Genomic DNA, 24,505 nt, shown 5'->3' with positions numbered 1-24,505 from the left:
GTGCAGGAAGTGCGGGACATTGAATTATTTATTAGAAAAATGTGAGAAGTAATAGTAAGTTATAATATTAAAAATAAAATAAAATAAATAAAAATAAAATGTATTTATTTCAGACTTATAAGTGTCCATAGTTTGTTAGTAACAACAAAAAAAAACTAAAAATACTTAAACAACTAATATATTAGTACCTAAACCTAAGTGAAGCGAGGACGAGTGCCTGATTAGGCCACTGTCCCACCTTTCCGCTACTACGCTCAGGAGGCTGTGGCGGCTGTCACGGACTCTGCGGAGCGTCGCGGCGCAGCGCTTGCGCAGCGTCGCATAAAAACTGTCAACGTGAGCGTCCGCGAACATGCCAGACGCGCTGCAATGCCGCGGCAGCCGCAACAGCACCCTGAACGCGTCATTATATTGCACCCGCAATTTATTGATCGAGCGTTGCGTATATCTAGCCCATGAGCTGCAGGTATACAGCGATGTACAGTATCATACACCAATAAAACTTATGTTTTTAATAGAAAGCTAATGAAATTTCTCGTATATTTTGTAATAACATTAATTGCGGTAAAGTTATAATTTATTGAGTTAGACGCATGTTTTGTCAGTACTTATGCCATCCATGCACGGTAAAAAATCATAAATATTTTAATAGTATTTTATGCAACCGTTGTTTAAGAGGGGTCAAAAAAGGCGAGTGCCGTGAGTAACAATTTGAGGCGAAGCCGAAAATTGTTAATAAAGACGCCACGAGTATTTTTTGACTCAGTTAAACAACGTTGCATACAATACTTTTTCTACGACCAAGCACTTACTTTGAATAAAATTTGTAAATTTAACAAATATTTTTCGTTCAACAAAAATAATAATTTAAACAAGTGGAATCATATAGGACATATATGTATACGCACGGAATAGTGTAATTTTAACTTGCGCTGTACACCGACTGAACCTGCGAGATCGCCAGAGCTCTTCGCTCCCTCTCGATATCCGAATTGTCGCGCAAGTCGTCGGTTACCAAGTGCCCAAGGTATTTAAACGAATTAACCCTCGTAAGCTGCTCGCCATTCAAGCGAATGGGTGGGACATGGGATGGGCACTTGGTTCCCGCCTTGAAAACCATATATTCGCTTTTCGACACATTATACTTTAAATTATGTTTTAAAGCATATGACTCACAAATATTGATGAGGGTTCGCAGTCCGCCAACCGATGGGCTCAACAGCACCATGTCATCTGCATAGCTTATGTTGTTGAATGCTACCCTGTTCACTTGGCATCCGACATGCGTGCTGCTGAGCTCACCGATAAGCTCGTTAACATACAGATTAAATAATTTTGGCGAACTTAGTCCGCCTTGCCTGACGCCACAATCCAATCCGTACTCATCAGACAAAAAGTTTCCCACACACAAGACACTATTTCTCTGGCTGGCCTGACTTCAAATTTACTGTGACTACAAAATTTACTATGACAGGACCCCTCTATACTATTTATTCTCTTTGGTAGCGGTAATAGCGAGATAGGTATACACCTATCAAAAATCTGATTATACCATTATCCCTACCTCATATTATTGTCACTGTGACAAAATACAAAATGGGTAGGAATATAAATTTGACTGTACTTATACTTGCTCAATTAATTAATTAGTAGGTAAACCATATAGTTGGTACCAACTCTTGAGTCACAGATAGTAGGAGGTATGAAGGATCTTAAAACACGGGGCAAAAATTCACCAACTACGAGTAGGTACTAATGAAATGACAAAGCGTTGACGTATTTAACACAAATTGTATTACGTCAATGGATAGGTGTACGACTGTTGTGTCAGGTGGAAACACAACAACAACAACAACAACACACAATTAATTAAGTGTTCGCATTAATTTTTCCATCAGAATGCAAAGTGCAACTAGGGCGTAATTTGTAATTTTATTCAAAGAGAAAATCAACGTAGTGACGTATCAGAAGCTCAAAACAGGGGCAGAGAGAAGAAAGGAATGGCCGTTACTCCACCGACAAGAGCCAGGCTCTTAAGAATTATGATGATGATGATGCTTAGCCATAAGTTTTACCATTTTTAACAAAATTCTATAATTAGAATGAAAATGTAAATAAAGTCCCGCTCTACAAGCAAAGTATTTTTCGCCCAATCTAATTAAATTTTCTAATCACTCAGGTGCATGGTGTGGACGTAAAAATGAAATTGGCTCGCCGATCGCACTTGATTCGATTGTAAGATTTTTACCGATCAATAGAGATACGCGACGCAAGAATGCCAATTTTGAACATTTTTTTTAAATATCGAGCTCTCGAATTTCGCAATAAATCTGAAATTGGTGATTAAATTGTGTACGTGTGGATCCACGCTACATGAGGTTGGCGCCAATTTTTTTCCTGATCAAATTGGTCGATTTGATCATCCCGTCTGGCTGGGCCTTAAACATCACAGCGGGTTCTGCTGTACTCCTAATCCGCCTTAATAATGTTAATGCCACAGACAACATCTGAAACAATACATGCGCGGACCGTTAGACTGCATTCGAGGTCGCTTTCGCGGGTTTCACCGCCCGGCAACGCGGTCACCCCGTTTTGAAACTGTTTTGTCTATGGTGCTAAAGCTGTGGTTAGAATCGAGCGGATGCATTTTTTTTTTTGCCCGTTTTCTTTTTTAAGTGCAGTAGGTAATAATGTTAATGCTAAAACATTGTCCTACAAAACTTTAGAAACTGTAAAAACTGTGGGATTATAGTAGCTCAGTAGTAGCTTGGGTACGATGACAGCTGTCATGTCAACATGTCACCGTACTCGTGCTAAAATTCTATTTTTAGGTTTGGTTGTAATTTAGGTTAGGTCAGTTTTGCCTTATCTTTTTTTCTCTAAATATATTGCCTCGTTCTTATGTGAAGAGCTGTAGTAGTGCTTCACGGTTTGGAAAAAAGGTGGAAGGAAAAACCGTTAAAATAAAACTAGAAGGCTGGGTAGCCTTTAGGAATGTCTATTACAAGGGTTTTTATAGATATTCCTAAAGTATGCAAACTACAGGTACTAGTAATAAGATTGTTTTTGTTTTTGTGATTGCTATTTTAGTTTCCTATATAAAGGTTATTGATTAATGAATGATCTGAGGTTGCTTTCAAAATTATTTAAAAGTGCAATAAAGGCATCTAAGCATTTGGTCAGTATAAATATACCTACTATTAAAAAGTGTAAAGTTTTTGACGTTAAACGCTGGTTCTCCTTATTCAGAATCTGATTCTAATTAATACTTTTCAAATCGCTCGTCACAGTCCTTAACCCAGAATAAGATATATTATCTTTATCATCCGCGGTCTCATTGGCCACAGATCCTCAATCTGTGTTACTCGACATTCTCAACAATGGGTAGTCACTGGCAAAGTCGGCCATTTACAGACTTCAATGTACTCCATATTTGTACTAAAGAGAGTTGACATCGTGTACTGACTGGGACCTTTAACTTTGCTGTCTAAGTATTGAATTGCTTTTTGTATGGTAAGTAGTTAAGACCGTATAAGTATCAGTGCATTTATTACTGCTGTATGTACTGCGTGAAGTTGAAAATAGAATTCAGTTAAAAGAATATCTATCTATTCAGCATTCTTTCAACTCGGTCTGCCTGACCGGATTAAACCTGTAGTAAAATCCAGCATTTAATAAGAATGAGGCAAATAGAGCATATTTTTACAGCACTTCATACTTGTTTAAAAGTTGTGAACAATTTGAACTTTGTCTTTGCCAATTGCCTTAAACTGCAAATTTTAACTTTGCGTTATATGTATTGTATCTTATTTACGTATTGATTTTCAGTAGTTAAGTAGCATGTATGAAAAGCAGAAGTATTTTTTGCCATAATTGGCCAATTCTCACTTCTGCAGTCATATATACGCATTACGCATTTACCGACATTAGCAACCTGCAAAATTGCATCTCATTAAAGTGTCTGTTAGACAGACAGACAAGAAACGTACGCGTCCATTAGTAGATTTCCAGTAAAGAGATAAACTATTTAAGAAAGTCTATGAAACCTGGAGATGTGGTAGTATGTAGGTAATTACCTACTTTAGAACGCTAAAATTCTCCTGCTTAGCTCCCTATTGTGATTTATCAATCTCATCATCATCATCTATTTTAATCTAAAATTGACCAATAGACAATTTATATTGACGACAGTTAAGACACAAGTATAATAAATCACGTTTACAGACTTAAAAACACGACCATCATATCCATATCCACATCGTACATGCACGTATCTTTTTTATTCTGAATTAATTACAGTAGAGTGGGATTGACAAAGTGTGGCATTGTCATAAGTAATGTAATGTAAACATTCTATGAAAATGTCACGTTTATATTTTCTTACTGCGGTTTATCGGTGGCGGTAGAAAGTTAGCTTAGACGGACTCTAATTTGTTTAAAATGTCCTATCTAGACGGGTCTCATCAGTCTCATGTCCTACCTAGATCATTAAACCAGCCCTGCGCTTTACCGTGAGGTTTTGAGTTCAAGAGAGAAGGCGGATGCATTATCTAGGTCTATAGGCAGCCATCACACGGCTGTTCGCGTTAACGTGAGATTAGCCAAAGGTCGGCATGTGTCGAGATTCTCTTAACGCTTCTACAGATGTCACAATACATGGCATGCGATTATAGGTAATTGCTGGCTAAGTAGGACCCACGAGCTCAATCGAACGACCAAATACCGCAATGAATTGCAAATCATATGCGATTATCGATGACGTATAATCGTCACGAGCAATGATATTATATAACCATAGATAGGTTATACTCATACTTGAGGAGCACAAAAAATACTTCCATAAATATTTCTGTGCCTACGAAGAAATCTGTTATTTTTGATTAGTTTTCTTATTACATCCATATTTGTCACACTCGTTGTTAAACATAAGGTCGTCTCTTTCTCTTTTGGTGTGCGGGAGCTCGTTAGCACGTGCACAGTTCTCGCTTGTCCAGCCGCGTCTAAAGGAAACTTGTCAAATTTGTCACAAGTTAAGCGCTTCAATTTTGGAACGCCTATAACCTATCTTGAGTTATAAATCATTGATGTAGAGGCCATTAGTTTAATCTTGTATCCTCTTGTTTTTGTTTTTACCAAGACATAATTAGGTATTTTCCGACTACATGTTTCTTGGTTACATTGCACCTTTGCAGTACTCATTTGTTTTTTTATTTATTTATTTACTGTTGTACGAAACAACAAACTATTTATGTTGTAATTTTTCGTAAAATCTGATAAAATTGCCAATTTTATTTATAATTAAATTGGCAATTTGTTTGTCCCATAATTTGACTGCCCTTAAAGCTCTACAAATTTCAACGTTGTCTCATGATATACCTATTTATCGTAATACATAGCACAGAATAAATAATAATACTAATACTAAGTACAGAAGACTCACTCTCTAACAAAACGCGTCTGTTACGATCAGCACAAATATGGCCGCTAGGTGGCGACAGCGCCACGCGCGGCTTACTTATGGCTTTTCCCAAAATTGGGGCCGAACGGATGTACTTTTAGCTACCTGTAGCAAAGCGACGAAATCGCGGAGTGAGACACGCCTGGTAATAGCTAGAGTATTTATTATCTTTAATAAGTGAAACTCCGATAAAAGTGTCCCCTAAGATACGAAGGCCCCATGGGCAAAGTTTCACATAGTAAAGATACAGTATATTGTTACTACTTTTCTCTACATTGAATACTATTTACTTTCAAGTTACATATACAATGCTTTTGAACATAAACATTGCGCAGTTTCTGTAAATAAATCATGTAGTGTAGACATGCCTTGCAAAATTAATGTAAATAGAGTCTGTCGAGACTTGGAACGACGATAAATTATGTCCATTACTAGACATTTCATGACATAAAGTCGAATAATTGAATAAACAAGACAATTTTCATTCTCTTTTCTTTCACTAAGCACGTGTTACAAGTACGAGTATGTACGTAGAACACAGTAAAAAAGTAGACGTGAATTTTGTTTTCCTGTAGCCTTTTTTAGGGTTCCGTACCCAAAGGGTAAAAACGGAACCCGCTGCCCGTCCGTCCGTCCGTCCGTCTGTCACCAGGCTGTATCTCACGAACCGTGATAGCTAGACAGTTGAAATTTTCACACATGATGTATTTCTGTTGCCGCTATAACAACAAATACTAAAAACAGAATAAAATAAAGATTTAAGTGGGGCTCCCATACAACAAACGTGATTTTTGACCGAAGTTAAGCAACGTCGGGCGGGGTCAGTACTTGGATGGGTGACCGTTTTTTTTTGCTTGTTTTGCTCTATTTTTTGTTGATGGTGCGGAACCCTCCGTGCGCGAGTCCGACTCGCACTTGGCCGGTTTTTTTTAATTCGCCGCCTTTTCTAATAATGCGTTATAAATAGGTGTTGCCTTCTTTAATTTTGCCCGCAAGTTGGTTTGTTCAAAAGTGGTTTGCATTTCACTATTCAGACATTACTTACTTGGTTTAAATATTTTAAAAATTGATGAGAATATTTAGAAGAATTGAAATTCGTGTAACTTTTATTTAACTTTCCGGCCTAACCATATAAAATAAGGACCCACAAACGTCGGATTACTCCAGCTGAAATACGTACGTACGTACCACACTGAAAGAAGGAAAAGGTTGATTTTGCACGTGTTGGCGACAAATTAGTTGAATTAACAAAATGATGGGTTAAAGCAAAATGAACAAATTGTTGTTTTTACAGAAAAGTTTTTGTTGATATGAAAACAGTTGTATTTACCTGTTTGTACATGTTGGCGTAACAATTCATGCATAGTTCAATAGGTAATTGTTGATTTTACTGTTCAAATTATTGAAATAACAATTTAAATAGTAAAGTTAACAAAACAAATACGTTAAAACAACAAAAGATATTCAACCATTTGTTAATTACCAGAAACAACAAAATAAATTTGTTAATTATGCCTGTTCACAATAGTTGACTTTAATGTAAATGTTAATGTTGGAATTAAGCTGATTGGCATAACCCTTTCAAATGTTTCTCCCAACCGTTCCACGAACAATTGAGATAACAGTATAAGCAAGTAATACCACAGCAAGCCATAAAGCTAAATCAACACGTTCGAATGGTTAAATGAACACCCGAATTATGGTTAACATAACGATATGAACAAGTTAAATCCTTACCAAAAAAAGGCAATTGACACAACCCTTTGAAATGTTTGTTTTATTCGTCACACAAACAGTTGAGATAACAATATTAAACAGGTAAAAACTACAGTAACACATAAAGCTAAATCAACATGTTCGAATGGTTAAACTAACTCACACGCCGGAGTTAAACTAACTCATGTGCTGGGGTTAAAATAACAATATAAACAGGTACAGTAAAATACAAAAAAAATCGATTGACATAATTATTTCTAGTGTTTGTTTCAACTGTCACATTGGTAGTTGGGATAACAATATACACAGGTAAAAACAACATTAATACAAAAAACTAAATCAACCTGTTCGCATAGTTAACCTAGCCCTTTCAAGTGTTTGTTTCAACTATCACACAGACAGTTGGTATAACAATATACAAAAGTAAAAACAACATCATACGAAAAGCTAAATCAACCTGTTCGCATAGTTAAACTAGCCCTTTCAAGTGTTTGTTTCAACTGTCACACAGACAGTTGGGATAACAATATACAAAAGTAAAAACAACATCATGCGAAAAGCTAAATCAACCTGTTCGCATAGTTAAACTAGCCCTTTCAAGTGTTTGTTTCAACTGTCACACAGACAATTGGGATAACAATATACAAAAGTAAAAACAACATCATACGAAAAGCTAAATCAACCTGTTCGCATAGTTAAACTAGCACTTTCAAGTGTTTGTTTCAACTATCACATAGACAGTTGAGATAACAATATACACGGATAAAAACAACATCATACGAAAAGCTAAATCAACCTGTTCGAATAGTTAAACTAGTCCTTTCAAGTGTTTGTTTCAACTGTCACACCGACAGTTGGGATAACAATATACACAGGTAAAAACAACATTAATACGAAAAGCTAAATCAACCTGTTCGCATAGTTAAACTAGCCCTTTCAAGTGTTTGTTTCAACTGTCACACAGACAGTTGGGATAACAATATACAAAAGTAAAAACAACATCATACGAAAAGCTAAATCAACCTGTTCGCATAGTTAAACTAGCCTTTTCAAGTGTTTGTTTCAACTATCAGACAGACAGTTGGGATAACAATATAGAAAAGTAAAAACAACATCATACGAAAAGCTAAATCAAGCTGTTCGCATAGTTAAACTAGCCCTTTCAAGTGTTTGTTTCAACTATCACACAGACAGTTGGGATAACAATATACAAAAGTAAAAACAACATCACACGAAAAGCTAAATCAACCTGGTCGCGTAGTTAAACTAGCCCTTTCAAGTATTTGTTTCAACTGTCACACAGACAGTTGGGATAACAATATACAAAAGTAAAAACAACATCATACGAAAAGCTAAATCAACCTGTTCGCATAGTTAAACTAGCCCTTTCAAGTGTTTGTTTCAACTATCACACAGACAGTTGGGATAACAATATACACGGATAAAAACAACATCATACGAAAAGCTAAATCAACCTGTTCGCATAGTTAAACTAGCCCTTTCAAGTGTTTGTTTCAACTATCACATAGACAGTTGAGATAACAATATACACGGATAAAAACAACATCATACGAAAAGCTAAATCAACCTGTTCGAATAGTTAAACTAGTCCTTTCAAGTGTTTGTTTCAACTGTCACACAGACAGTTGGAATAACAATATACAAAAGTAAAAACAACATCATACGAAAAGCTTAATCAACCTGTTCGCATAGTTAAACTAGCCCTTTCAAGTGTTTTTTTCAACTGTCACACAGACAGTTGGGATAACAATATACAAAAGTAAAAACAACATCATGCGAAAAGCTAAATCAACCTGTTCGCATAGTTAAACTAGCCCTTTCAAGTGTTTGTTTCAACTGTCACACAGACAATTGGGATAACAATATACAAAAGTAAAAACAACATCATACGAAAAGCTAAATCAACCTGTTCGCATAGTTAAACTAGCCCTTTCAAGTGTTTGTTTCAACTATCACATAGACAGTTGAGATAACAATATACACGGATAAAAACAACATCATACGAAAAGCTAAATCAACCTGTTCGAATAGTTAAACTAGTCCTTTCAAGTGTTTGTTTCAACTGTCACACTGACAGTTGGGATAACAATATACACAGGTAAAAACAACATTAATACGAAAAGCTAAATCAACCTGTTCGCATAGTTAAACTAGCCCTTTCAAGTGTTTGTTTCAACTGTCACACAGACAGTTGGGATAACAATATACAAAAGTAAAAACAACATCATACGAAAAGCTAAATCAACCTGTTCGCATAGTTAAACTAGCCCTTTCAAGTGTTTGTTTCAACTATCAGACAGACAGTTGGGATAACAATATAGAAAAGTAAAAACGACATCATACGAAAAGCTAAATCAAGCTGTTCGCATAGTTAAACTAGCCCTTTCAAGTGTTTGTTTCAACTATCACACAGTTGGGATAACAATATACAAAAGTAAAAACAACATCACACGAAAAGCTAAATCAACCTGGTCGCGTAGTTAAACTAGCCCTTTCAAGTATTTGTTTCAACTGTCACACAGACAGTTGGGATAACAATATACAAAAGTAAAAACAACATCATACGAAAAGCTAAATCAACCTGTTCGCATAGTTAAACTAGCCCTTTCAAGTGTTTGTTTCAACTATCACACAGACAGTTGGGATAACAATATACACGGATAAAAACAACATCATACGAAAAGCTAAATCAACCTGTTCGCATAGTTAAACTAGCCCTTTCAAGTGTTTGTTTCAACTATCAGACAGACAGTTGGGATAACAATATACAAAAGTAAAAACAACATCATACGAAAAGCTAAATCAAGCTGTTCGCATAGTTAAACTAGCCCTTTCAAGTGTTTGTTTCAACTATCACACAGACAGTTGGGATAACAATATACAAAAGTAAAAACAACATCACACGAAAAGCTAAATCAACCTGGTCGCGTAGTTAAACTAGCCCTTTCAAGTATTTGTTTCAACTGTCACACAGACAGTTGGGATAACAATATACAAAAGTAAAAATAACATCATACGAAAAGCTAAATCAACCTGTTCGCATAGTTAAACTAGCCCTTTCAAGTGTTTGTTTCAACTATCACATAGACAGTTGGGATAACAATATACACGGATAAAAACAACATCATACGAAAAGCTAAATCAACCTGTTCGAATAGTTAAACTAGTCCTTTCAAGTGTTTGTTTCAACTGTCACACTGACAGTTGGGAATTATATGGCATGGCATAACAATATAAACAGGTTCAGTAAAATACAAAAAAAAATCGATTGACATAATTCTTTCTAGTGTTTGTTTCAACTGTCACACTGGTTGGGATAACAATATACACAGGTAAAAACAACATTAATACAAAAAGCTAAATCAACCTGTTCGCATAGTTAAACTAGCCCTTTCAAGTGTTTGTTTCAACTATCACACAGACAGTTGGGATAACAATATACAAAAGTAAAAACAACATCATACGAAAAGCTAAATCAACCGGTTCGCATAGTTAAACTAGCCCTTTCAAGTGTTGGTTTCAACCAGGGATGTTGCGGATGCAGATTTTTTGACATCCGCGGATGCGGATGCGGATGCGGATATTTAAAGGCTCACATCCGCGGATGCGGATGCGGATGCGGATGTCAAGATTACGTACTTAAAAAACGTCAAATATTAAATTTTTAGTACTTTTTATTAAAAAAAAACGAAACGTTTAGTATTTGTGCAAGAATATAAGTGCGTTATATTTAATAAACAGTAACTTGGCCGACTTTTCTGGATCTAGACTATTCTAGACGATATCGTTATAGGTAATGACGAAATTACCTAGCACTTACGCCGCCGCTAAGACGTTCCTGTACCGACTTGTTCGACATCCGCATCCGCATAAGCTCCGCATCGATTTTATGCGGATGCGGATGCGGATGCGGATGTCGAAAATAATGCGGAAGTTCCGCGGTTGCGGATGCGGATGCGGATGTTCGCAACATCCCTGGTTTCAACTATCACACTGACTGTTGGGATAACAATATACAAAAGTAAAAACAACATCATACGAAAAGCTAAATCAAGCTGTTCGCATAGTTAAACTAGCCCTTTCAAGTGTTTGTTTCAACTATCACACAGACAGTTGGGATAACAATATACAAAAGTAAAAACAACATCATACGAAAAGCTAAATCAACCTGGTCGCGTAGTTAAACTAGCCCTTTCAAGTGTTTGTTTCAACTGTCACACAGACAGTTGGGATAACAATATACAAAAGTAAAAACAACATCATACGAAAAGCTAAATCAACCTGTTCGCATAGTTAAACTAGCCCTTTTAAGTGTTTCTTTCAACTATCACACACACACACAAATGTAAACTTTGCCTCACATGTGAATAAAATGCAACTTTCTTATTCGTTTTTGAACAATCAAAAGAGCCTTTGCCATCTGGTGTGGTAAAAATAACATGATAATTAGTGTTGAGTCGCTCACTCGTGAGGCACCTCATTTGTACCACTCATTTTGTTAATTTGTCGCAGTACTTCGCACCGCAAAAATGTCTTACTTCACTCCTCTATTCATTTTACTTGATTCTAAAATTATATTTCTCCTAAAAGTTCTATTCTTAACCTCCAGAATTGCACTCCAATTAAATGTTACTATTTATTTATTTATAAAGGAAGTGATGAATACATAAATATGTATATACATTAAATATTTTTGTCGCCGTTGGAATTAATGGAATAGTCGACGCTGAAAATATGCTAGTACCTCACCTCATTTGAAGTAAGACATTGTAACACCTCATTTTAGAAAATGAGGTACTCATACAAACTCATTTTAAATTGATGTCCTATCCATCACTAATGATAATACTCGTTTCGAACCTAGAAATGAGCCCGCGCGAACGTTTAATTGTAAGTAGGTACCTACTTACTTACTTACTTTGTTTTTTTACCATTAGAAAGAATTCCATCGAAGTAAGCGTGCAGTTTTTATCAGGTTCTTTAATTGTTAATAATAGGTAATGGAATTATCTAACGTAGCATGGTCAATACTTATAATTTACTTACTTACTTCAAAATGTTACCCTAAAAATGCCTGATTTGGAACCATAAGCTTTTTTCTGTGAAGTTCTTTCTAATGCTAAAATAATGAAGTAGGTAATTAAGTATACGAAACAGGTCATCAGTCATCACCTGCACGACGCGATGATGCGCATCTGCAAAACTCAAAATGTTCCGGCGAGCGAATATTCGACCGACGGTCAGGCCAAATGTCCGGTATCCTGTTAATTTCCGACCAAAAAACTATCCCTTGCATCTCTACATTCGATTACAAATAGAACCTAGAATAATTTTCACCAGAAACTCAGAATAAATAACAGTACCCAGAATTCACACAAACAGTTGGGATAACAATAATATAAACAGGTAAAATCGACATCAATAATATAGTTGATACTTGCTAAGCTGTATTAGCAAAGTCGCATACGTATTTTTTGGTTTTCCTTATTATTATTAATATCGGAACTCTTTTCACATTTTTAAATTACTTTTACAGTAATACCGCTTTAAGTACGCGATCCCGTTATTAGGCGCGGTTTCGCTTTAACGCGAATTTCAAATTTCGCGCTAAAATGCCTCGCATTACGCGGATTGTATATGCAGTCATTTATTTACATGTTTTTGGTTTCTGAAATCCCCGCTATCTCTGACCATTCTGATTGAAACTTTGAAGAATAGTTATTTTAAATGACACAAAGGTAGGTATTTAAAACCGAGTACCCCGGGTCTATCGCGAATCGGGGACGCGGACGTCGGAAATAAATGTAAGTACTTACTTACTTACTTACTTACCTAACAGAATAGATTCGCGGTAGACCAGGGCCGTGTTGCATAATAAACTACTTACAACTAATATTACAAGCGGAACTCCTATTCTAATTTCTCTTATTAGAAAAGGAGTTCCGCTTGTAATATTGCGTGGTGTTACTGGTGTTTGAAATTGAACAATTAAAGCTTGTAATATTTAATAACTAAGTATTATTATATTTTGTTAAATCATTTTGTCGAAGCGGTTTTATTCGCTGTTATTAATGTTCACAATGTTAAGTCACGACTTTGCCATCGCCACCGAATTTCTAGTGTAACTCTGACCTCCAAATACGCGGAGTTATTTTTAAATTGGATATCAAGTTATAGTGGTTATTATGGTAAAAAATAAGACAAAATAGGTGTCTTTTGAATAGACTTCGCCGCCATCTTAGCAGCGAAGGACGCGTCGAAAGGGCGCCACACACGGTACAATATTTTATCTTATAGTGGTAACACTCTATCGCACCGTACCGCGACCTTGGTGCGTCGCACCCATAAGTGAGAGCGAGAAAGAGATATCTGTTTCTCTTTTAAGATGCCGTTTGTATTTTAAGATACTGTTTGTAGTATGTTCATATAAGAATTTTGCGATATTGGTTTGTATCTTAAGATAGCATGCTAAGATATATTTTGCATCTTAAAATGCATCACAAGATACCTTAACATAAAACTTCCATATCGTTCGATAGGTTAAGAAATATAACAATAATATAAACCGGATAATATAGCTGGTCAAGCAAATCTTGTCAGTAAATAAGGCGCGAAAATCTAGTTTTCTTTGGGACGATATCCCTTCATGCCTACTTTTTAGGGTTCCGTAGCCAAATGGCAAAAAACGGAACCCTTATGCATTCGTCATGTCTGTTTGCCTGTCTGTCTGTCTGTCCGTCCGTATGTCACAGCCACTTTTTTCCGAAACTATAAGAACTATACTGGTGAAACTTGGTAAGTAGATGTATTCTGTGAACCGCATTAAGATTTTCACACAAAAATAGAAAAAGAAAACAATTAATTTTGGGGTTTCCCCATACTTAGAACTGAAACTCAAAATTATTTTTTCATCAAACCCATACGTGTGGGGTATCTATATATATGGATAGGGCTTCAAAAATGATATTGAAGTTTCTAATATCATTTTTTTCTAAACTGAATAGTTTGCGCGAGAGACACTTCCAAAGTGGTAAAATGTGTCCCCCCCCCCTCTAACTTCTAAAATAAGAGAATAATAAAACAAAAAAAAATATATGATGTACATTAATTACCATGCAAACTTCCACCGAAAATTGGGTTGAACGAGATCTAGTTAGTAGTTTTTTTTAATACGTCATATATCCCCTAAATACGGAACCCTTCATGGGCGAGTCCGACTCACACTTGGCCGCTTTTTCAAATTTGCCGCCTTCTTCTTCTGACAAGATTTGCTTGACCAGCTATAGTATCTTAGCAGTCTGTGATATTTCATAAAAACTGTATAGAGTCTGTGCGGAAAGAGCAGAGTCGTAGAATGTATACAATACATTCTACGACTCTTCTGTTTCCGAGCAGATTATAGTGAACATTTTTTTATTTTAAGAGGCTGTTAACACCCAATTTCGTTGAAATTGATGTTGCTTAAGCAGTTTTTTAAGAAAAACTATTTGTTTTAGAAAAGAAAAAAAATGTGTAGGTATTCATCACATTTCAAAGACCGTGGCGGTGCTCGATACATTATGATTGGACGAAATCGGCTAGATAGAAAATAATTGTCTTCAAGTCACCATTAAACGCTTCTGTCCTTTTTTTTTACTTATGGGTCTGCAATTAAAATCACAATTTCAATTCTAAATATTAATACCTAACGAGTAATATTACACAAATAACCCTCATTTTTTTTATTTCAATAGTTATCTTATTATTCCCTTTTAAAGCCCAGTAATAGTGCCAGTACTATCTCATTTATCCAAAAGGCACCAATAGAAAGTATGCGCTGACGCGCCGTGCGTTGCGTGTATGGAGCCCTTTATTCAAAACTCGTGCGCGCCAACAACGAGGTGACGCTTAGGGTATACCGGCCCCCGCCCCACCGCCCCCACGGCGACCGCCTCACCGCCACTCGCCAGTCTATCCGAATTTTTGCAGGAACAAATACGCGTATTTCTGTCAACAGTGTTAACTAGTGATACAGAATGACGGGAATAATGGATTTAAACATTGTTGGGTAAGAACATATTATAATTGTTATGTAAATAACTCTAATTGTTATAAATTAAGAAGGTAATAGGGTTTTAATTTTTTAAGGTCTCGTATATTTAGCCGAATGGGGCATTTCCGCGGATACCATTAAACGCTTCGAAGGTACGTGTTTGTTATTTTCGTTGTCGGATTATTTTCGTTTTTTTAGCGTTAGAAAAAAGGTAACCAATGTTGGCGTGACTTTTTATTGGAAAACGCTTTTAAAACATTAGTATAAAAGAAAGCGAGCTTGTCGGTCGCCATCTTGTTTAGTTGTTTACTTAGATCAGTACGGTAAATTTCTGTGTTGTTTTACCTCATGAATCTTATACCTTCAAACGAGCAATTCTTGTTATTTATTTATTTTATATTTCGTTGATCTCGGAAACGGCTCTAACGATTTCAATGAAATTTGGTATATGGGGGTTTTCGGGGGCGAAAAATCGATCTAGTCTAGATCTGCGAAAACGCTCACTTTTTGAGTTTTATAATGTTTTCCGAGCAAAGCTCGGTCTCTCAGATATTATTGTTAACAGTGCAATACTTAAAATATTTCAGATAACAATATATCCCTCGAATTAATGAAAAGTATGAAATCTGAAGAGCTAAAAGAACTCGTACCAAATATAAGAGACAGAATTTTGTTCAAATCTGGGTTGGAACAGCTCTACAAAGTTATAGACGTACGTACCTATTGTTTACTTACCTATCAACCTTTACTTATTAAGTAGTTGAATCAAAAGCTGTGCTTTTGTTGAAATGACACATTATTATTAGTTAAAACCACAGTTTTCCTTTCTTTACTGAAATGGTTACCTATGTTTGCAGGAAACGTCGACGGAAGCGGCAACAACAAGTGACATAGATAATGATGTTATATCAGCGCCGTGTAGTCCGTCAGGGCGTGCGTCCAGTTTATCCATAGTGTCCAGCTGTAACGAGAACCCGAGATCTAGAAAAAATCCACGCGTAAGTGTTTGAACATTACTTAACTAATTTATAAAACAAAGTTCTCTGCTGCATCTGTCTGTATGTTCGCGATAAACTTAAAAACGATTGCACGGATTTTCATGCGGTTTTGACTTTTGACCAATATCATTCGAGTAACGCGACTCTTTCTTTGGTTGGGTTTGGAGCAAAGAGGGGCTGGGACTTTGGTTTTTTTTACAGTGGTGTCATTACTAAAAAAAGTGATTATTTCATCAAAATCTTTTAAATATATCGTCGTCTAGTACCCACAACACAAGCCTTATTGAGCTTACTGTGGGACTAGGTAGATCTGTGTAAAATTGTCCTATAATATTTATTTTATTTTTATTTTAAATTATTTAGTAATAATTAATTCGATTTGCAACCCCTATGTTTTGTTAAATTTCTAAGTCCCAGAAACGGCCCGACGGCCGCTCTTTGGTACAGTCTGTTGGGCATCGGTTTGGCATGGGTTGTGCATACCATCTTTACAATAGGTTAAAACAACATGTCCAAATTGTTGTTTACACGAATTTTGGTCAGACTGTACGACAAAGTGGTATCATTATGACACTATTTTAAATGATTGTAATGTGTAGATCACGCCAAAATAAGCATCTTTTACTGGAAAAACTTTTCTCTAAAATAAAAAATGGCCGAGTTAGACGCGACCAAAGATTGATGTTTTTAAAGGGAGCTGGGACTTGTAAAATTTTATTATTATAAAAAAGTCGGTTCTGGCGCTTCGCCGGCCGCTGCCGCGGCACGCTCGCTTCGCTCGCTCGGCACGCGCGCTGTAAGGTCGCAGTTCTACCTAACACTCCTCCTCGCTTCGCTCGTCGTCGTACCTACTCCGACCTGCCTTAAAAGCCTGGCCTGCCTTGAGCTCTATCTCCGCCATTTTCAGTTTTAGTAAAAAGTTTTCCAAGTAAAAGTTGCTTATTTCGATATGTTCTATACATTAAAATCATTTAAAATATATCTCAATGAAAGTCCCAGCTCCCTTTCGTTGATCCGCTCACTCACTCACTCAGTCCGCTGCCTCGCTCGCCACGCCGTGCGCTGCGTGCGTCCAGTCCGCGGCCTAAAGGTTCCGTCACACAGGCGCGTTTTCCGGGCTGGGCGTGAGCGTTTTGTATTGGTCTAAGAGCTAGCCACGGCCATAGGTATGCAATTTATAGAGCAACGAAATCCCTCTAGTTAGTATGCCAAACTATCATTATTAATTAATCCGGGCGCCTGGCAGCTGTTTAGCGGTGGGTGTGGGAGTGGATGGGCAACAAGATAGAGCTGATGCTAAACCCTGGCTGTACCTAGTGGAACTCAGGTTTGGTGCAACATAGGTCAACGCTATTTTGGTCATCCATCACCTCTTGATGAGCACTTGGGAGAGCAGTACCCAAGATAGAGCTGATGCTGAACCCTGGCTGTACCTAGTGGAACTCAGGTTTGGTGCAACATAGGCCCACGCTATTTTGGTCATCCATCACATCTTGATGAGCACTTGGGAGAGCAGTACCCAAGATAGAGCTGATGCTGAACCCTGGCTGTACCTAGTGGAACTCAGGTTTGGTGCAACATAGGTCAACGCTATTTTGGTCATCCGTCACCTCTTGATGAGCACTTGGGAGAGCAGTACACAAGATAGAGCTGATGCTGAACTCTGGCTGTACCTAGTGGAACTAAGGTTTGGTGCAACATAGGCCCACGCTATTTTGGTCATCCGTCACCTCTTGATGAGCACTTGCGAGATCAGTAGCCAAGATAGAGCTGATGCTGAACCCTGGCTGTACCTAGTGGAACTCAGGTTTGGTGCAACATAGGCCCACGCTATTTTGGTCTTCCGTCACATCTTGGTGAGCACTTGTGAGAGCAGTAGCCAAGATAGAGCTGATGCTGAACCCTGGCTGTACCTAGTGGAACTCAGGTTTGGTGCAATATAGGCCCACGCTATTTTGGTCATCCATCACATCTTGATGAGCACTTGGGAGAGCAGTACCCAAGATAGAGCTGATACTGAACCCTGGCTGTACCTAGTGGAACTCAGGTTTGGTGCAACATAGGTCAACACTATTTTGGTTATCCGTCACCTCTTGATGAGCACTTGGGAGAGCAGTACCCAAGATAGAGCTGATGCTGAACTCTGGCTGTACCTAGTGGAACTAAGGTTTGGTGCAACATAGGCCCACGCTATTTTGGTCATCCGTCACATCTTGATGAGCAGTTGGGAGAGCAGTACCCGAAATAGAGCTGACGCTGAACTCTGGCTGTACCTAGTGGAACTCAGGTTTGGTGCAACATAGGCCAACGCTATTTTGGTCATCCGTCACCTCTTGATGAGCACTTGCGAGAGCAGTACCCAAGATAGAGCTGATGCTGAACCCTGGCTGTACCTAGTGGAACTCAGGTTTGGTGCAACATAGGCCCACGCTATTTTGGTCATCCGTCACATCTTGGTGAGCACTTGTGAGAGCAGTAGCCAAGATAGAGCTGATGCTGAACCCTGGCTGGACCTAGTGGAACTCAGGTTTGGTGCAACATAGACCCACGCTATTTTGATCATCCGTCACCTCTTGATGAGCACTTGGGAGAGCAGTACCCAAGATAGAGCTGATGTTGAACCCTGGCTGTACCTAGTGGAACTCAGGTTTGGTGCAACATAGGCCCACTTTATTATTTTCCCCAATTGGCAATGTTTGGTGTTCGTTTGGTGTACTAGTTTACAGAGTCAACACCAAATACACTTAAGATCAATGTAATAGGGTCACTATGTATGGAAAATCCTGATTTCATTGCTCAGGATGAGATCAGACAAAGTAGCCAAATGTATATCGTAAGTCGCAACCCATCTTAAAGGGGCCCACTGATTACCAGTCCGCCGGACGGCTGCAAACTAGAAAATATCGCATACAAACAGATTACAAAAGCTCCACCAAAAATTTGCAAGACATATAAAAGAAATACCCCTTGTTAAAGCAGAGTTTTGGCTTTCAGCTTGTAAATATACATTTTTATTAAAACGGTAAAATAGTTATTCCTGTGAAAGTTAATTTAGCGCCACTTGCACCATTCCACTAACCCCGGGTTAACCGGTTAAACCTTATTTACCAGTACAACTTGAGACTAAGTTAACGTTTTAACCGCATAACCTTGAGTTACGGGACGGTGCAAGTGGCCCCAAACGATTAAGGGCCACTTGCACCAGTCACTAACCCGGGGTTAACCGGTTACTCATAGTCATTTATTTATAATATAATTACATATTACACGTCAAAATTGATATTAAATTAGGTCAATTAAGTTAAACCTGGAGTTACCATGGTTACCAGTACAATTTGACACTGGGTTAACGGTTTAACCGGTTAACGCCGGACTAGTGGGATGGTGCAAGTGGTGCTAACGTATTAACTATTTTGTGACAAATATTGTCTTTCAGCACTGATTAGTATTTAATATCTTATATGGTTTGCAGATTGAGTTGGACTTTCAATACAGCCATCATAAAAGGGACATCTCACTGTTTGTGAAGTTTCCAGAGTTTTTAGAAAAAGCTAATGCTGCTTTTATTGGCGTGAAAGTATTTCAAGATTTGAAGATCCTCTTCAACAACACAACAAAAGAAGGTAAATTTTGCCTTTGGTAACTCTTATCGCGAGATAGAGATAGATTTGTCTTATGTGGATGGATCGAGAAATTGGGCCACTGCAGGAAAAAAACATTAGGTTGCTTTTACCTTACCTGATCTTATACATAATAATCGTCTTTATTTTTTTACATGACCATATTTTATAATAAGCTCTAATAAGTAGGTATAGTAAAATAAAAGTCACTAATAAAATTTAAATTTAATTTCAGACACGAAAACATTTATTGCTTTGTTCCTACTTTGTGGGAAACTTGTCCCGACTGTCGGCAGATCTGATAATAGAAGGAAACATAAAGACGAAAAGGTAAGATAGCTGATAGGTTTTGATACATTTATTATAAATTAGTAAACACCCCTACAATGGAACAGGCACCAATAATTTAAACACTGGCAAGATTTTACCATAAACAGGAGCCATAGAACTGCTTAAGTTTGATGTTTCATTGATTATTCTTTGTTTTAAAATTAATGGCACCATACATCCCATCATGACTGGAACAAAAAAAAACATAGTTTTTATTTGTTATAATAATATTGAAACCATAAAACATAATGGGCGAATAGGACATTCAACTTTTAACTCGTAAAGTGGTAGAAATTTTACAGGTGCCGAGAAAATATCAAAATGCTCCAAATGTTCTTTTAAATGTCACACATGTCTGGTTCCCCTAACATAGGTTTATTAATCGACCTCAAAAAAGTAGATGGTTCACAGATAGTTCACAGTTCGTGGTCTCTATTTTATCATACAGTTATTTACTCTATGTTTGTTAAGATTTTTATATTATTTATTTACCTATATTACATAATATTGACCCTTTGCTTATAAATGTTTCTGTTTTTAGCGATCGTCAAAGGATTCAGCTGAACAAAAAAAATATAACAAACCGACCATATTAGAATCACGTGACAGGTTGATATTGCATGTGAAGGTAAATATTTTTAATTTAATACCTTATTTTGTATACAATAATAAAAAAAAAATCAGCCTATATACGTCCCACTGCTGGACATAGGCCTCCTCTCATGCGCGAGAGGGCTTGGGCTATAGTCCCCGCGCTAGCCAATGCGGGTTGGGGACTTCACATATACCTTTGAATTCTTCGCAGATGTATGCAGGTTTCCTCACGATGTTTTTCTTCACCGAAAAGCGTCTTAGCTAAGAATATAAAATAAATATAGATTAAAGGTGACAATCAATTTCCAACGACAGCTGCACTACTCTTCATTTTACTATGGAAATTGACAATAACACCGACGTGTTCAGTACCAGTAGTGCAGCTGCGGTCAGAAATGGAATGTTACCCTAAGCTAAGTACTCCAAGCATGTACCTATTGAATATTTTTTGTAAGAAATATACCTACAGTTTACATTTTAATATTTTTTAGACTGCTAAATATCAAATGATATTTCGTACGTAAGTTCCGAAAAACTCACTAGGACGAGCCGGGGTTTGAACCCGCGACCTCCAGATTGAAAGTCGCACGCTCTTACCGCTAGGCCACCATTGTGTATACTAAACCTGTAAAATGTAGATATTTCAATCGGCATATTCGGCAAACCATGAAGCAAACCCAATTTTTGGGTTTGTCTTATTCGGAATCACTGATGTCAAATGTGTAATAAACTTTTTTTGTTTTAGACTCAGAGTGACATTCAGAATTGCCTTGCAACACGTCGGGATATCCACCTTAAGAAAGGACTCACATGCCAACCAGTGGTAATTTGCATCGAGCCAGACGTCGAAAATATTACAGAGTTCTACGTCTATTTTGATGACGTCACTTACCAGCCGGAGTCTCTTTTAAAAGCTGTTGACATTTGCTTCAAAACCTTTCATGTATTTGATATAAAATATCCCCGCGAGAGTATTCAGCCGTGGATGTTCATACAATGGTACTTTTATGAAATTCACACGCCACAAGATCATACATTTCCGAGTGTTGCCACTTTAATTGCAGATTTAATGTAAGTTACTATCAATGTTTCTTTAGTGAAAATGACGTTTAATTGCTTTATCTGTAATTTCGAGTTAAAATCCCTGAAAGGTTTGTTTTTACATTTCGACTTGAAACATAATAATTTATCTGAATATAGTTGTGCACAGTCTACATGCAACAGACGCTTTCAAAATATAAAAAGCTATAAAAGACATCTACTCAGTCACAATATCTGTAAGCGGAGTAGCAAGAAGTTATATTTTACAAAATTGTTTATATACTTAAATTAGAGCCAGTCATTATTTTATTATGTAAAATTCTTATTAATATTGGTTTCAATGACCACCTTCAAGCGTATCAGCTACACGAAACTAATTGCACGAGTAATTTTGAATGCCTTGAATTAGAGAACGTTACAAGTCTTCCAATAGTTCCTCATTTAGTGCCTATTGGAGATATGTATTGCATGATGAAATATTAATTAACCGATTTATACTTCGTATCTTATCGACAAGTACCCAGATACATCCTCCGCTCTCCGCTCCACTCCTCTCCTCTGTTTTATAATATTCTGAATAGTTATACCTGTTGGGTATTTTATCATGTTTAACATATTTCAGAAAACGAGGTTTCCTTCAAATTAATGTAAAGTATGTAATCTGAGGAGCTGAAAGAACTCGTACCAAATATAAGATAGAAAATTTTGTCATTCAAAGTCCAACTCCATCTGCAAATCATTTTAAATATGAACCAGCTGCTTACAGTCATAATTCATACATTTTCATAAGATAGTGTACATGCAGGTTCATACAGGTTTACATATAAGTAGGAATCAACTACCTCATTTGGTACAAAATTATTAATATCTCGGTTTATGTTCTTGTCTCAAAACTCTGGCACTTTGCTTCAACATTTAATATACCGTTAGAAAAGAGTACTGTTTCACAACTTTCAAACGCTATCATTTCTGTGTTTTATATAAATTTTGGTATATAGGCGCCACTATCTAAAGAGCAATAGGGCACTTTTCAGCCGTCCTAATATAAGGGAAAAATAGGGGTTATTCCCACTAGTTACCACCAAGCAGTTACCAGTGGTAACTACTGGGATTTTTTTTCCCACCTTTTATTACCTTTTTGTTAAAGTTCAAACCTAATAAAAACAGTATAAATTATATCAAATAAATACAGAGTAGTTTAATAAATAATGATATGTCCATTAGTGTTCCAGTAAACTACCTTAAAGTGATAAATAATAGTTGATTTTTAACTGATTTGTATGTTCGTCCGTATAATAAATTCAAGTTACAACTAAAAAGCTATTTCATTCAAGCGTTAATTTCTCATTGACTATTTTAGTTTTTGCATTTGCACCGGTAAAACTGTTTTTATTTTTATTTTTAATCACTTTTAAGGCAGTTTACTGAAACACTAATCGGCTAAGTATAATTATTTATTAAAGTACAATATATTAAATTTATACAACAGTATGTACTGTTTTTATTAGTTGTTGCATTTTAGTGGTTAGTTGCCAATGTTGCCATGAACTCAGTTTGGTTCGATTTGGTGGTAACTACTGGGATTTTTGTTTCACTAAAAAAATCCCAGTAGTTACCATTGGTAATTGGTGGTAACTAGTGCGAATAAGCCGAATAATGCAATAACTATATATTATATGAGATTGATACATAGTTACTGCGTATTATATTAGGACGGCAGCTTTGTGTAGTAAATTTTTTATGGCAGAATTGCTTGTAGGGGTTGGCTACCTTTTAGAGTATTTTCCATAATAGTCTATTTTATAATAAATTATATATTGTTAGAGCCAGCCATATATGACTGAGCAAATACTAAAAAAGATTAATGAATGATACACAGGCGGTCTAGCATGAGTTGCGTTCTCGCGCGCGACTCCATACTTGAAGTCGCGCCAGATGTATGGAGTCGTGCGCGAGAACGCAACTCAGCCCACCTACCCCATTGCGATTTTGTAGTCGTTTCGCAGTTGAAATCAAGGCTCTGAACCGGTTTTTTCTTCATAAAAAAAATACCGGTATTATTATGTTCTTTTTCGTTCTTTGGTTTATTATTTCATTTTTAATGGGACAATCTAATAATAAGAAGTTGTTACCTAAATACATGATTCAGTCCTACGTAAAGAGCATAAAATAATTAGAAATATTGGGCTATTTTGGGTTTTACAAAAAACCGGTTCCGAGCCCTGGTTGAAATGCAGTCGAGCTATTAAATCTTTTCATTTTTAGATTTAAACATATTTAATCTAATATTGTACTATATAACCCACAAACCATTTTGTTTTTCATACTATGACTCATGTTCCTTGGGAAAAGTTGTTCAGTTTTGTGAGTACCTACTGTACTGTCACTAGGTTTCGGGTTAAGTATACATCTAAAATCTAAATCTAAATCATATATATATATATATATATATGTATAAAGTATCATAATATGCGCGCCACCTAAATCTAATTCGATTTTTTTTCTACCTGTGGTAGGTTCAATTGTTTAAGAATAAACTTTTTGTCGTATGAATCGTTTTTTAATGTTCTTTTTACAGTACTTGCTATGCCGAACCAACTTGTTTTCTTAGTTAGGCTATAATTAACCTCAATTTTATTTTATTTGGCTGAAAGCTATGTGTACCTACGTATGCAGAAGATATTTTTGTTTAGTG

General features: G+C 36.6%; 1 protein-coding gene and 1 long non-coding RNA gene across 2 annotated transcripts in view; one reads left to right on the top strand and one right to left on the bottom strand.

Moving 5' to 3' along the window:
* Nucleotides 1–14,353, bottom strand: part of LOC134658410 (uncharacterized) — a 152,928-nt gene extending 138,575 nt beyond the window's left edge. The window contains exon 1 of the long non-coding RNA XR_010097700.1: nucleotides 14,077–14,353. This is a non-coding gene — a long non-coding RNA (uncharacterized LOC134658410). The remainder of the gene's footprint in view (nucleotides 1–14,076) is intronic.
* A 4,696-nt stretch (nucleotides 14,354–19,049) lies between these two features.
* Nucleotides 19,050–22,052, top strand: LOC134658468 (uncharacterized). The gene is made up of 5 exons (XM_063514150.1): nucleotides 19,050–19,058; nucleotides 19,698–19,848; nucleotides 20,081–20,175; nucleotides 20,717–20,803; nucleotides 21,515–22,052. Exons 1-5 carry the CDS (start codon nucleotides 19,050–19,052, stop codon nucleotides 21,842–21,844), a joined length of 672 nt encoding a protein of 223 aa, XP_063370220.1. The 3' UTR covers nucleotides 21,845–22,052.
* The last annotated feature ends 2,453 nt before the right edge of the window (nucleotides 22,053–24,505 follow it).

Source organism: Cydia amplana, chromosome 22 (assembly GCF_948474715.1).
Source record: "Cydia amplana chromosome 22, ilCydAmpl1.1, whole genome shotgun sequence".
In the NCBI taxonomy this organism is placed as follows: Eukaryota; Metazoa; Arthropoda; class Insecta; order Lepidoptera; family Tortricidae; genus Cydia; species Cydia amplana.
The sequence above is the reverse complement of the archived record's forward strand: the minus strand, read 5'-3'. Positions and strand labels throughout refer to the sequence as shown.